General features: G+C 40.0%; 1 protein-coding gene across 4 annotated transcripts in view; it reads left to right on the top strand.

The window, feature by feature from the left end:
• Ints7 (integrator complex subunit 7) overlaps nt 1-14,056 on the top strand; it is a 69,797-nt gene extending 55,741 nt beyond the window's left edge. Inside the window, exons 17-21 of one of the 4 annotated variants that reach the window (XR_001175019.1) lie at nt 1,488-1,620; nt 5,384-5,482; nt 7,089-7,274; nt 7,865-8,204; nt 13,898-14,056. Coding sequence is in view for 3 of the 4 variants with exons in the window: in XM_013015266.1 (XP_012870720.1) it covers nt 1,488-1,620; nt 5,384-5,482; nt 7,089-7,274; nt 7,865-8,149 (703 nt within the window). In the remaining variant the exon portion in view is untranslated. Of the gene's footprint in view, nt 1-1,487; nt 1,621-5,383; nt 5,483-7,088; nt 7,275-7,864; nt 8,354-13,897 lie in introns of those variants that run through there. The other 3 variants (XM_013015267.1, XM_013015268.1, XM_013015266.1) reach the window with 3 other exon arrangements.
• The last annotated feature ends 829 nt before the right edge of the window (nt 14,057-14,885 follow it).

The following is a 14,885-nucleotide window of genomic DNA, read 5'->3' as shown; positions in this document are numbered from 1 at the left end:
CCTGGATGCTGTCTCTCAGCTCTTCAGCTCACAGCTAGCGCTCTACCACTTGAACCAAAGTGCTACTTCCGGCCTTTTCTGTTTACGTGGTTCTAAGGAATGGAATCCAGGGCCTCATGCATGCGAGGCAAGCGCTCTACCACTAAGACACCTTCCTAGCCCTAAAATATTTTCAAATGTTATTTTGCCTTTCTTTCACAACAGTGTCTTAGAAAAGGAATTTTAGAAGAAAAAGCAAAAAGGATGTAGTCTTCTTAACACTTGCCCAGGGTCATATAATTAGGAGAAAACATAAAATTTTCTGACTCCAGATGGTCTAGGGAAATATCCTGCCTTTTATTTGCAAAACACTGATTTGGATAAATAATTGAGCAGTTTCTTGTATAATTGAGCTTTATTGTGAAAGATTGTGAGGTAATAATACTACTAAACTTGAACTGGAAATTTTATTCTTTGGTTTCACAAACCAAAAGATATTCCTGGTTTTTCTATATTAAAATTCTTATCCCTGCCAGGCATCAGTGGCACACACCTTTAATCCTAACTACTCAGGAGGCTGAGCTCTGAGGATTGTGGTTCAAAGCCAGCCTGGGCAGGAAAGTCTGTGAGTCTTATCTCCAATGAACCACCAGAAAACTGAAAGTGGTGCTGTGGCTCAAGTGGTAGAGTGCTGGCCTTGAGCTGAAGAGCTCAGCTCAGGGAGAGCGCCCAGGCCCAGCGTTCAAGCCCCATAACTGACAAAAAAAAAAAAAAAAAAAAAGTAGTAGTTTAGGCGTTTGTAGCAGTAGTGGAAAAAAGAAGAAACAAAGGTGAAACATTTCCTGGAATGATCTGTATACTAGCTCTCTTTGCACAGTCCTGGTTGTTTTTATTATTATTATTTCTATGCTTAGATTAATTTCCTAGCCATATATTTTCCATTGTAATTTATACCCATCATGCTTATCCAGTGATTTGTTCAAGACCATTTTGTTCTATGGCATTCCTCAATTCACTCTGTTTTTAGCTGTTATTCGTGTGTCTTTATTGGTAATTTGGCAATTGTCTATGAATTTATTATAATCTTTACAAATATATCTTCTGTCTTACTTCATGGCTGTGACTGCTTTACACTTTTTCATACTACCTAACAACTGGAGTGGCTAAGATTTCCATCATTTGAAGTCAGTTCTGTGTTTAAATTCCAGCTTGCCATTTACTGGTTATCTGAGTAAAGGCAAATTAACCTGTCTAAGCCTCAGTTTTTTTTAATCTATAACTTTGTGTTACTGTTACTTGTTTTGTTTTGTTTTTGTGCCTGTACTGGGGCTTGAACTCAGAACCTCATGTTCTTGCTTGGCTTTTTGCTCTACCACTTGAGCCACATCTCCACTTCCAGACATAACTTCATTGTTTTTAAAATTAACATGAATGTAGACTGTGCTTAACACATTTAACCATTGAACTTACTGTTTTATGTGATTATTTGATATTGATCTTCACTTCAGTTTCCAGGAATATGGATCTACCGGAGCAGCCCATGCTGATAGTGAATATGAGAGAAGAATGATGTCTGTATATAATCATGTCTTGGAGGAGGTAGAATCACTCAATCGGAAATATACTCCCGTTTCTTACATGGCAAGTTACATTCATTCTGTTGAGTTTTTGTTACTCTGACATAAGGTTTTTTTTTTAATTAATCTTTGATAATTATTAGGTGAGTCTAACAAATTAACATCTTGCCTATTTAATTATCAGGAGAACAGGGCTGATATAACACCTGCCTCATAGCATTGAAGGATTAAATGGGATTGTCTTTTATACCACTAGGTATATCTCTGTTACAAAGCCACAGTGACATTTAAAATCTCTACTCAAATGGAGACAAGCTTTTTAAAAATAAAATACATCAAGTCAGGCACCGGTGACTCTTCACTAGTCATCCTAGATGTATGTGTGTGAGGCTGAGATCAAGGTCACAATTCCAGACTGGCCTAGGCATTAAAATCCACAAGACCCAAGCTGGTCTGTATCTGCCAGTCATTCCTAGCTACATCAAGAAATGAAAAGCAGGAAGATAACAGTCTAGGTGTAACAAGTGCTAAAAGTGGCTGGAGGCATGCATGAGTGGTGGAGAACCTTGGGAGAGTGGAGAAAGGGGGTAGGAGGAGGAGAGAGAGAAGAGGCAGAGGCAAGAAATCTGGTTTCTTTTCCTCTTCTACAATAACTCTAATCCCTTCCTTTTTTTTTTTTTTTGGTCGGTCATGGGGCTTGAACTCTGGGCCTGGGTGCTGTCCCTCAGCTCTTCAGCTCAAAGCTAGCGCTCTACCACTTGAGCCACAGCACCACTTCTGGCTTTTTCTGAGTGCTTTATTAGAGATAAGGGTCTCATGGATTTTCCTGCACAGGCTGGCTTTGAACCTGGATCCTCAGATCTCAGCCTCCTGAGTAGCTAGGATTACAGGTATGAGCCACCAGTGCCCAGCTCTAATCCCTTCTTAACAGCCTGTCCTCTACATACCATGTTGGAGGTTAGAGCTTCAACACTGTATATGAATTTAAGAGGATACAGAAATTCAATCTATAATAGCCATTCTTTGAACTTTGGGGCCTGGAGAGTTTCTCTTCTGCTCATACATTAGCTCTCCTGGCTTCTGCTCTTTTTTCTATACTCTCATCCTTAGTCATCTGTTTTAGAAGAAAGTAGAAAAGTTGTTTCTACCCTAAAGAAATAGATTAGATCTAGGAATGAATATCCTCCTTGACATTATGCTTTTCATGTAAAAGTTGTTGTAGTATTTGTTGAATTGATACAGCCTGTTTGACATTGAGATTGGTTGCTAGGGGAGATTGTGAAACTAAGTGCTATCCTGAGAAATTAAATAGATGCTGAACAATAACTTCCTTTTGTAGTTGAATATAATGGAGAGAATGAGATGTTTCTGTCCAGGATGAAATAGAGAAAAGAACCCTGGTTCACACAGATCTAGGTTCAGATTTCCCCCCTTCCCCCAATTTTTTTTTTTGACGGGGGAAGGGGAAGGAGTACTGGGGTTTGCACTTGGGCTTCTGGGTTGTTCAGCTGTTGTTCTACCACTTGAACCATATCTCTACCCCTGATTTTTGCTGATTATTTTGGAGATGGAATTGCAGACTTTTCTTCCCTGACTGACTTAGGACCTCAGTCCTCTAATCTGAATAGCTAAGACTTGTGGATATGAGCCACCAATATGCAGTCTTGGTTCAGATTCTTGCTCAGCCAAGCTCTATGACTTTGGATAAATTACTTAATGTTCACTTATATGTGATGGGAAAACCTACCTCATAAGATTATTAGGAACTTTAATGAAATAATTCTTCTTAATGTCTAACAGTGCTTGGTATAATTGTAGCTACTAATTAATAAAATATTAATTTCCTTCTCTCCTTCTAAACTGCATTTTATATTCTGAGCCCCCAAATGTAGCTCAGACAGGCATTTATTGAGTCTTAGGAATAGGAAAATGACAAAGACACAACCTTTCCTCAAGTTGCCTGTGATCTTAAGAAGGAACAACACATGTACCTAAGTAGAGTTTTTGTATAAGGTAGAGATATAACACAAAAGAGAAGTTTGCTGGTTTAGTGTGGAAATAATTGACCAGCACTGCCAAAAAAAAAAAGAAAGAGAGAAGCAAAAGTAATTCTTGTGAAACATTGGTTCCACCAGAGCTATGATGAATCCACCACATGCTTCCCAGAATCCTTAGTTCAGGAGGATGTGTAGTGCTGCTTTGGCAATAAAACTCACCTGCCTGAAACCAGTAACAAATGGATTTTTCCATCTTTTTTCCATAATGCCCAATTTTTTAAAGCCATGTGTACAGCTTGAGCAACTAGAGGGCACTCTACCCTGCCTTTACTGTCTAGTGGTTTTCAATCTGCAGTGGTTCTGGGGGTAGGAACAGGGCATAGAGATTGCAGTAGACTGAAAAAGGCATAGTACATAGAATGGTACTGATTTATCCCAAGTTAAAAACATTCTGATGTGGCTTTAATTTACTTTTATCTATTTTTAAATCACTGATGGAATAGCACATAGTCACTAAGAAGTTAGGCAGCCCAAGTTCTAGTCCCACTTTGTTCCATTTCATAACTGTGATCTTTTTCATTAATAAACTGGAAAGTTAACCTGGGTAACCTTCCTTTTTATTTTATTTATTTATTTATTTATTTTTGAGACAGGATCTCAAGACTGAGCTCATAATCCTTCTGCCCCAGCCTCTTGAGTGCTGTAATTATAGGCATGCACCACCACACCAGGCCTTCTTTGAACTCTTGAGTTATATGACCTCTTTCACTTAAATTCAGTGTTTCTGTTCCAATGAAGTTATGCTGAGATTATCAAAACTCACATGACTGAAATCAGTTTTAGAAATAAAGTATTTTATGAAAGTTTCACAATCCCACGAAAGCATAATTACAAATAGCAACTAAAGATTAAAATTATCTTTAATCTGAATTCTAGTCAGTTTGTACCATTGCTTACTCTGGGCATCATAGCTATTGGGACAAAGAAGCTAACTTGTAGAGATGAGATGAAAGAATAAACTCTCTCAAAGCCAAGATTCTATAGGGATTGGTTCCTTTACCATACTCTTTGTTATACTCTGCTCTATGATAGTTGTTCTATATTTTAGTATCTAAAATGATCCATTAATACTATATTTAAGCTGGCTCATGCCTGTAGTCCTAGCTACTCAGGAGGCTAAGATCTGAGGACTGAATCTGAGGACAAGAAAGTTCGTGAAACTCTTACCACCAGTTAACAACCAAAAAAACCAGAAGTGGGGGCTGGGAAGGTGGCTCAGTGCTAAAGCGTTTGCCTTGCATGCATGAGGCCCTGGGTTTGGTTCCTCAGCACCATATAAGCAGAAAAAAGCCCAAAGTGGCACTGTGGTTCAAGTGGTAGAGCAGCGCTAGCCTTGAGCACAAAAGCTCAGGGACAGCACCCAGGTCCTAAGTTCTTGCCAAAACCAGCTCGCAGGTAACACACACACACACACACACACACACACACACACTTCTTGCCAGAACCAGCTCGCAGGTACACACACACACACACCCATACCTAGTAGTTATAAGCTCTAGAAGTATGCAATTTGCCTAGTGCTTGGCCTTGAGCAGTGTGGATTTCTTCCCATTTGTGATTTATTTCTTATGAAATACAGTTCAAGATAATGTAATAATCTATAATTCTTGACATGAATGAGTGAACCGGTATACATCCTGAATGTTGTGCATATTGCTTATTGATAGGAACTTTTATGATAATTTTCAGCATACACAATGTTAAATACCTTCCTGAATGTACGATTTGTTGATGAAATTCGAAAACTTACTCTATTTTTGTTTTCCTCAGCATACAGCATGCCTCTGCAATGCCATCATTGCCTTGCTGAAAGTACCCCTTTCATTTCAGAGATATTTTTTCCAGAAACTGCAGTCTACCAGCATCAAGGTAATATAGGAAGAAGATTAACATTAACATATGTTGAAACAAAAAAAAAATCTATCGTTAATTATATAGGACATAGCTATACTTCAGGATCTTAACTTGGGTTTTAACAAAATTTGTAAGTTTAGTTGTATGCTTTTCCTCCCTTTAACAAATGATTTGGTGAAGGCAATGGTATTTGAGAGCTAAACTTACCCTTTTAAACTTTTGGTGATAAATATATGGGGACATACATTTGAGTAACTGGAGATAGTCCATTGTCACTTACCTCTAGCAGTAAGTTGGTGATTTTATCATAATCATCCAGAAAAATCTTGAACTGAGTCTGTCTGACCAAGCTATTCAGACCCAACTTAGACTGAAGCAGGTCCAATAAAATATTACCGGTTGTGCCTTCACAGTCCTTTTGTCTTTTGAGTCACAAGTTTTGAGGAACTGGCCAATAACTAGAGTTACTTTTTGAACTCATTTAAACCACTGGTGGCTCTTGCTACTTAGGAGGCTGAGAGCTGAGGATTGAAGCCAGCTGGGGCAGGAAAGTCTGTGAGACTCCTATCTCCAGTTAACTACCAAAAAGCTGGAAATGGAGCTGTGGCTCAAGTGGTAGAGCACTAGACTTGAGTGGAAAAAGTTCAAGGACAGCACCCAGTTCAAACCCCATTTAAAAAAAAAAGATCAGAAGGACTGAAAGGTATAGCCCAAATATTAGAATGTTTGAGAACCAAAGTTCAACCTCCAAAAAAGCTGTTTTTGAATCTTAGAATGTTGGGAAAGGAGTGGATTTTCACTTCTAAGAGATTTCCTGAATTATTCTTGTCACTTGCTGTCTTCAGTGAACTTTTGCCCTCATTTAGATGTTTTTGGTAACAAATAACTGAATTCCATTTCAAAATGACTAATCAGGAAAATTAGTTATCTAGACAAGAATTCCTCCTAAAGCATATTGACTCCAGGGTTGATTAGTTCAGTGGCTCAACAATATTATCAGTAACTCAATTTTTTTTTTTCATCTAGCAAGACTTGAGCTTTCTGAATTTGAAATATATTTGGGACTTTAAATATTTTCTTTTTAAATTTAATTTTTTAAAGAACAGTTGTATTTGTTTAACATACAGAAGACCTTAGGTTCAGTTCTCAGTGCCTCTGACCAAAACTCATGGAAACTTACTTTGTGGAAATTTACATTTTTATATCATGACTTCATTATGCAAGTAATCCTAGCATTTAATGTTCATTTGCATTTGAACTTAATCTGTTCTAAATTACCTAAGAGTATAGAGACAGCAGCTAGACATGAACATTTCAGTACATTTCCTACTAAAAGAGATTCATTGTCACTGAAAGTTCTGCCACAAACCCTGACAGAGCAGTGCCTTAGCTTGTCTCTAATTCTGTTGCCCTTGAACAAAACTGAAGTCTGGGATTAAAAGCTCTATAGTATTTAAGAGACAAAAGGCATAAGGAAGTTGGGCTTGGAAGGTCTTTCTGCCTAGTTATCCTAACATGGGTATAGTGGGGTGCTTAGGCCACTGTGTTAGTTATTACCAGTGGTTAGCAGAAGGAAGCTTGCTCTAAGTTATTGGCCATTTATTTGATGTTTGCATTCCAGCTTGCACTGTCTCCATCCCCTCGGAATCCTGCAGAACCCATTGCTGTACAGAATAACCAGCAGCTGGCGTTAAAGGTAGAGGGTGTGGTTCAGCACGGGTCTAAACCAGGACTCTTCCGCAAAATTCAGTCCGTCTGCCTGAATGTTTCTTCTACACTACAGAGTAAATCAGGACAAGACTACAAGGTAATTTCAAAAACCGGCAGAATTGTGATGCAGGTTTTACCAGCTTAGTTTGCCAGTGTTCTTTTGTGATTAAGCAGGTGGCAGTTTTGCCTCCAGAGGGATCAGATGAACATAAAAGCAGATAGTGGGGTTTGAGGAGACTTCCTTTCCTCTGCCCAGATAATCTAGGCAGATCCAATAATGATTTTAATTACTTTTAGAGCTATAGAGGCAACTAACTCAGGTGTGTAACTTTACAGAATAAAGATGGGGATTGGGATGTAGGGAGGAGAGAACATGGAGAGAGGCAGCCTGTGAGGGGGTTGAAAGGCTCTGGGAGCTTATTCTGATCAAGGAGAGGTAAGTGGCAATGTCACTTATTGTTGGGCCAGTAGACCCAAGTGAGCCCACCTGGGTGCACATTCCAGCTCTGCTTTATTATCACCTTGGGCAGCTTACTTAACCTCTCTGTCTTAGCCTTCTCATCTAAACAGCAAGGATGATTGATAATAGTACCTTGTATCTTGGTTGTTTGCAAGGACTAAACCGAGTACCTAGAACAAGAGCCTCTGAATGAATGTAGCTACTATTACTCAATTCATTCATTGCAGATACCCATTGACAATATGACCAATGAGATGGAGCAGAAAGTTGAGCCTCATAATGATTACTTCAGTACCCAGTTCCTGTTGAACTTTGCTATCCTTGGAACACATAACATCACAGTGGAATCCTCAGTGAAAGACGCCAATGGCATCGTATGGAAGACTGGCCCCAGAACTACCATATTTGTCAAATCTCTGGAAGATCCTTACTCCCAGCAGATTCGCCTACAACAGCAGCAAGCCCAGCAACCCTTACAGCAGCAGCAGCGCAATGCCTACACACGGTTTTAACCATGTCATGCGCACACTGCAGACTTCCAAGGGATTGACCAAACTGACTGAAAAGGTTTGCTTTTTCATATTAAGTATGAAAATTATCATGTGAAGTCCACTTACTCATTGATTTCTGCAGTGTAACATTCTGGGGGGGAAATTCTCCTTTAATTTTTTTTATTTTTTATTTTGTCGGTCATGGGGCTTGAACTCTGGGCTTGGGCGCTGCCCCTCAGCTCTTCAGCTCAAGGTGAACACTCTACCACTTGAGCCACAGCTCCACTTCTGGCTTTTTTCTTTTTGCTTATGTGATGCTGAGGAATTAAACCCAGGGCCTCAGGCATGCAAGGCAAGTGCTCTACCACTGAGCCACCTTCCCAGGCTCCTTAAAATTTTTTGAGAAATTATTTTGAGAAATAACTGGTTTCCTATCCCAAAAGATGTTATTTTCTTGTTTCCTTCTAAAGGAAGTCCCTTATATTTAACATTTTTATTTTATTGCTGTTGCTTTGTTTTTGGGTTTTGTTGAGTGGTGGTGGTTGTTACTGAGTGTGTACTTTTTCTTCTCCTTTTAAGAATAGTCACATATTGAGGTGACTGGATTAGTAATTTGATTGCCTCACTACCAAACTACAAGGCTTGCTGCTTGACATCAACCTGGAATGCTAAGCTAGGCACTGGGAAATGTGACCAGTCCACACAGGGTTTGCTATGGTAGTAGTCACGCCATAGGCTCCAGAGCATGAGGCCTGCAGTCTAGCAGGATTGAAACATGCTACTGCATTGTTTTAACCACTTACCTGTCTCTTCCTATACTACACCAATCTTAATTTATTTACGTTTAGTATTTAATAGACTCACAGAGCAGCTAGCAATTACATAGAAAAATTGCAAGTTAATTTGCTGTATTTTCTGATATTTGTGTGGTTAATATATGCTTTTTCCATTGTTTGTACAAGTGGGAAAAAAATCACGTTTATTCTCTTAATGTTTTAAGTTAAAAGGGACAACTCTTTAGTTATTACTTGACAAGGTATGTGATGTTAGATTGGATTGTGTGGAAGGAACAATCTCTTTAACCTCAATCTGTTGGGATGCTCAGGGAATATAATTTTCTGGCTAGCCAGAAAACCCCTTTTTTTTCTATTACAATATTGGTTGAAAACCATATAATAACATACTTTCTTGTCTTAACACACTATAGTAGGTATTAACATAACTGTTTCTGAAGATCATTAAGTGATAGGGCATCATGAATTCTGAACTTTAGGGTGCTGGCAGGATTGCAGATATTGATAATAGTTAATTGGGCTGGATGCAGCTGCTAATATCAAGAAGGTACATTCCCTGGAATTTCCCCCTTTTAAATAAATCTCCCGATTTCTTTGCTTGTGTTTTAACTTTTTCTTATCAAGGTCACATGGATTCAAAGGTGGGCTAGAGTTCAAGTTTTAGCAAAAGGAGTTGTTTGTTTTTGTATTCTTGTTTTTCAAAAACTTGTCTTTTAACCTCTAGGAACAAGAAGTAATGGCAATTCTGATCCCTTCAAGATCACTTGGGTTGATGAACAATATATGGCCCCATTGTGAATAATAGTACACTATGCTGTCCTGTCCAGATATCTTCATAAGCAAGTCTTTGGGGTCCACTGTAGATCACTTCTCTATAGAAGCCCACCAGTATCTTTGGTGGGCATCTAGGACCATAAGATTTGGGGAAAATAACCAGAATGGTAGGGAAGAAGTACAGAATTCTTTGTCCTTTTTGGTTTGGAAAGAGCTGAATCAAAAGCCTGGGTTCTTGGGGCTGGGAAGGTGTCTCAGTGGTAGAGCGCTTGCCTTGCATGCTTGAGGCCCTGGGTTTGATTCCTCAGCACCACATAAGCAAAAAGAAAAAGCCAGAAGTGGCGCTGTGGCTCAAGTGGTAGAGCGCTAGCCTTGAGCTGAAGAGCTGAGGGACAGCGCCCAGGCCAGGGTTCAGGCCCATGACCGGACCCAAAAAAAAAAAAAAAAAGCCTGGGTTCTTTTGGCTTTGATGATTTAACTCTACCACTCTCTAAAATTATTTTCTTTGTAAATTACCAAGTTAGATTAGATTTCTTCGAGCATTGCAGTATCAGGTAACCCAAAAACAAAAAATGAAAAATTGGAAAAACGTTTTTTGAAGCTTTTTTTTTTTTTTTTCTGTCAGTCGTGGGCCTTGAAATCAGGGCCTGGGTGCTGCCCTAAGATTTTTCACGCAAGGCTAGCACTCTACCCCTCCACCACTTTGAGCCACAGCTCCACTTCCAGTTTTCTAGTGGTTAATTGGAAATGAGTGTCACAGACTTTCTGCCTGGGCTGCCTTGAAACTGCAATCCTAAACTTCCTGAGTAGCTAAGATTATGGGCGTGAGCCACCAGCGCCTGGCTTTTTTTTTGTAGTTTTTAATGCTGGTGATTAAACCTAGAGCCTTCCACATGCTAAGCATCCACTCTACCACTGAGCTATACTTTGACAACAGTTCCTGGAAAGTCTTTATTTTTTAATTAAGTAGCTAATATTACAGTGTGGATTTCAGGTTTCTGGAACTTTCAAAGTAGAATTATCTAAAAAAGGAACAAATTTAGAAAGCCACCAATTCCTTTGAGACCTTCCCAGATTTTGAGTCCTTAAAAGACTTTTTGTTAAGTATGAAAATTCTGACTTAGTGTACTACAGGACCCCTGGCACAAATTTGGGAATGAATTATTAAGAACAAATTCAAATATTTCGGAGTATGAAAGTAACCATGCAGCAGCAAAAAAAAAAGTATGTTATTTAGACACAAGGACAGAATTCTGGTTTTATAGTCAGTATAATTACTGTATTCTTTTTGCATCAGTTTTTTCTTCAGGGGGAGGAGCTGCTTATCATTTCAATACCACAATTAATGAAAAGAAAAATTAGTCAAGCAAAGACAAAAGATAAACATTCTAAATTATGAAATAAGCATGTTCCAAAAATTTAGAAGTATGGATTATAAAAAGCACTGATTGAATCTAAGAAGACAGGGCTATTTGTTCTTAATGTGTAGTGACTTTAATGTAGCCTAAGAGCTGATGCGACAGCCTTTGAAGCCACACTACCCAGGTCAGACTTCAGCTCTACCTCATTTCCTGAGGTTGGACAGCTACTTAAAGGGCATCCTTTCCTTACTGTATCTCAATAATAGGAAAATAGTGTTTCAAGTGTAGGTATAACACACAAATCCTTCCTGCCCCCAGCAGACAAATGTATTTGCTGTTAGAATTATTGCTAGTATCATTATCCTGTTTTTCAGTCTTAGGTCAGTTCTTAAACTTGGCATTTTATCTCTTCCAAATAAAAAGTTACTTTTCCCCTGCTACTAAATATATTCAAACTATCTTTCTTTATGCTCAGTCTTAGTGTAAAATAGCAAAAATAATGCTGACCTAACAAAAACACAATTTTTATTAGAAATCGTTAAAATATTTCAAGGTAAACATACAAAGAAAATTACGTAAAATACTTTTATGCTGGTTTCCTTCAATGATGATAGCAATAGTGTATTGACCATATAGAGATTAAAATACTGTTGCACTTCACCTCACACCAAAGATCTTCTGATGTGCCCTATCTATCTCCAACTAACCAAGATGTCAGATAATTTATAGTTGGAGGCTAAGTCACTCTTCTGTGAAGAACTAACCAACAAAGAAGATCTGCATATCCTTGCAATGACCTTGTAAATTCTGTTTATAAGAATTAATGCACCATGGATCCTTAAGTAGGTCACTGGTTTAATAAATGCCAGCAGAATATTGGGGGATATGACTCAAGCAGGAGAATGCCCAAGGGCCCTGAGTTCAATTTCCAGTATTCTGTCTCCCTATTGCCTCCCACAAGAAAAGATAATTCCAGAACTATAGTTTGATTCAAAGAAGGGATTGTTGAAAAAAAAAGATGAGCTGCCACTTGGTATATGGAGTATAAGCAGCACTGGCCAATAGAACTTCCTGCGGTAATGAAAACATTCGTAAGACTACACTGTCCAATAGAGCCTCTAACTTTTTTTTTTTTTTTTTGGTCGGTCGTGGGGCTTGAACTCTGGGCCCGGGCGCTGTCCCTGTGCTCTTCAGCTCAAGGCGAGAACTCTACAGCACCACTTCTGGTTTTCTAGTGGTTTATTGGAGATCAGAGTCTCACGGAGTTTCCTGCCCGGGCTGGCTTTGAGTGGTGATCCTCAGATCTCAGCCTCCTGAGTAGCTAGGATTACAGGCGTGAGCCACCGGTGCCCGGCTAGCCCCTAACTTCTGTGTACAGAAGTACTCACTTTTTAAGACATGGCTAGTATGGTGAAAATGGAATCTTTCATTTACTGTTAGTTCCATTGAATACCTTTGTGTAGCTACTGCCTACAATATGGGATGGCATAGGGAATGAAAGAAGAAGCAACGAGGACTTTTACTTTAAGACCTAGATAAAACCCTCAAGTAGGCCGCTAGATGAGGCATTGAAATCGTTCGATGTACTACAGGTTCCACATGGAAGCGCATAGCTAACAGTGGATTGGGTAATGCAATCCTGTGTGGCCCAACAAAACCCTGTTCTACAGTGCTGGAGTTAGCTTCTATCAATCAAACTGAAAGTACAAGGGGATGTGTGAAAGGCTGAAGGTCTGGTGAGTTGGCTTAGATTTCCTACCAGCAGCACCTCACAGGAGCTTCTCCCCTGCCCTTTCATTCTTGCCCAAGAGTACCTTTAACATCAGAAGCTGTGCTTTACTGTCCCTGCTGGAACCAGTCCACTTGCCTATGGTAGATCTCAGTACAGCAAACTATGAGCAACTGAGTTTTGAATTACAGTTATGATTAAAACAGAGCAACACACATTTCTAAGGGTAAGGAAACAACCCCAAATGAATTAGAAAAATCAGGAAAATGAGAAAACTCAGGAAATTCCCAGAGGTCAGGATATGTCATAGAAAGCAGGTATGTAAAGAAGAATACTACTTTCTCAACTCCCTTTAGGTTTCTTTCTTTTGTTGTTGTTGGTGTGGGGGCTTGAACTCTGGGCCTGGGCACTGTCCCCCAGCTCTTCAGCTCAAGGCTAGCACTCTACCAGTTGAGCCACGGCGCCACTTCTGGTTTTCTGGTGGTTTGGAGATAAGAGTTTCACAGACTTTCCTGCCCGGGTGGGCTGGCTTTTAACCGAGATCCTCAGATCTCAGCCTCCTGAGTAGCTTGGATTACAGGTGTGAGCCACTAACGCCTGGCTCCCTTTAGGTTTCTTAGGGATGTTATTTGTGATGTGTGTATGTGTCTGTCTGTGCATGTATCTGTGTGTGTGCACATGCACATGAACCACAGCTCTGCTTCCACGTTTTGAGTAGTAGATTGGTAATAGAGTCTCATGGACTCCTACATGGGCTGGCTTCAAAACTGTAACCCACAAATCTCAGGCTCCTGAGTAGCTGGGATTATAAGCATGAGCCACCAGCATCCAGTGTCATTTGTCAATTTTAATGAAGCTTATTTGTGAAAGTGAATCAAGTGTTTAGATGACTAGGAACCCTCACAATAGGACTAAATTAGATTGAGAATTAGGAAAGGTTACCAGTGCCTAGAGCCTCTGTGTCCTAAGATCTGTCTGAGAAGCGAAACAGTGGAGCTAATGAGGCTTCTGCTTCCATCACCTCCTGATGACATGCAATGAGTGAGCTGAGCAGAGTGAACTGTTAACACTTGCATCCCCACACCCTTGTTTTTTTGTCCCTACCCACCAGCAAGTGCAGATGCCATGTAATAGGGAGAGCAGCTCCCATCCTGCTGTGAGCTGCGTATAACCAGGCTTGATCTGAAGATGGGAGAATCCACGGAAGACCCCTCAAAGTTCTGTAGTCTCCTGGCGGAACCGGCCCTCTCATGTCCGAGAACATAGAGAAGGTTTTTATAATAAAAGCTGAGAAATGAAGCACAAAAACATGCCACCTCTGGGTTTTCTTTTTTGTCCTAGGAATTGAACTTGGGCTCACCAGGCAGGTCCTCTGTCACCTCAGACACAATCCCGCACATGTTCTAAACAGTTGTTTTTTTTTCAGTAGTTCTGGGATTTAAGATCAGGGCATTGTACTTGCTCGCCAGGCGCTCTATCCTTGTCTTCTGAATCTTGATATTATCCTTTAGTAACAAGCAGAAGGGAAATAGAGTAATTAGGAAAACAGACTTTTTGCAACACTTAAAATGCTTATGTCCCAGCCTGCCAGTGGTGGCTCACACCTGTAATCATAGCTACTCAGGAAGCTGAGATCTGAGGATCAGGGTTTGAAGCCCGTCAAAAAATGGAAGTGGTGCTGTGGCTCAAGTGGTAGAGCCCTAACCTTGAGCACAAAGAGGGTCAGGGACGAGCACCCAGGCCCTGAATTCAAGTCCCACAACTGACAAAACAGACACAAAAACACACCGATGTCCCTTCTTGGTCTCTACTAGGCATGATCAGAGAGGGGAGAAGGGAAAAAAGGCAAGTTCCTGAAGAATAAGCTACGTGACCTCAAGGAACTGGAGTTCATACTCAAAACTTAAAATGTATTGCTGCTGCTTTGGCCGGGCCATTGCGTGACTCAAAATGCCTCTGTCACATTCCAAGAGACCAGGGACATTGAGAAAGAACTGTAATCACTGAATCACTTAAGCAGCATCAGTTCTTTCCTACTCGGTGGTTATTTTGTCCCCTGGGATGCTCAAAAGTGTATTAGTCCTGGCTGGGTTTGCCGT

This window comes from Dipodomys ordii, unplaced genomic scaffold, assembly GCF_000151885.1.
Source record: "Dipodomys ordii isolate 6190 unplaced genomic scaffold, Dord_2.0 Scaffold26, whole genome shotgun sequence".
NCBI classification, from domain to species: Eukaryota; Metazoa; Chordata; class Mammalia; order Rodentia; family Heteromyidae; genus Dipodomys; species Dipodomys ordii.
The sequence above is the reverse complement of the archived record's forward strand: the minus strand, read 5'-3'. Positions and strand labels throughout refer to the sequence as shown.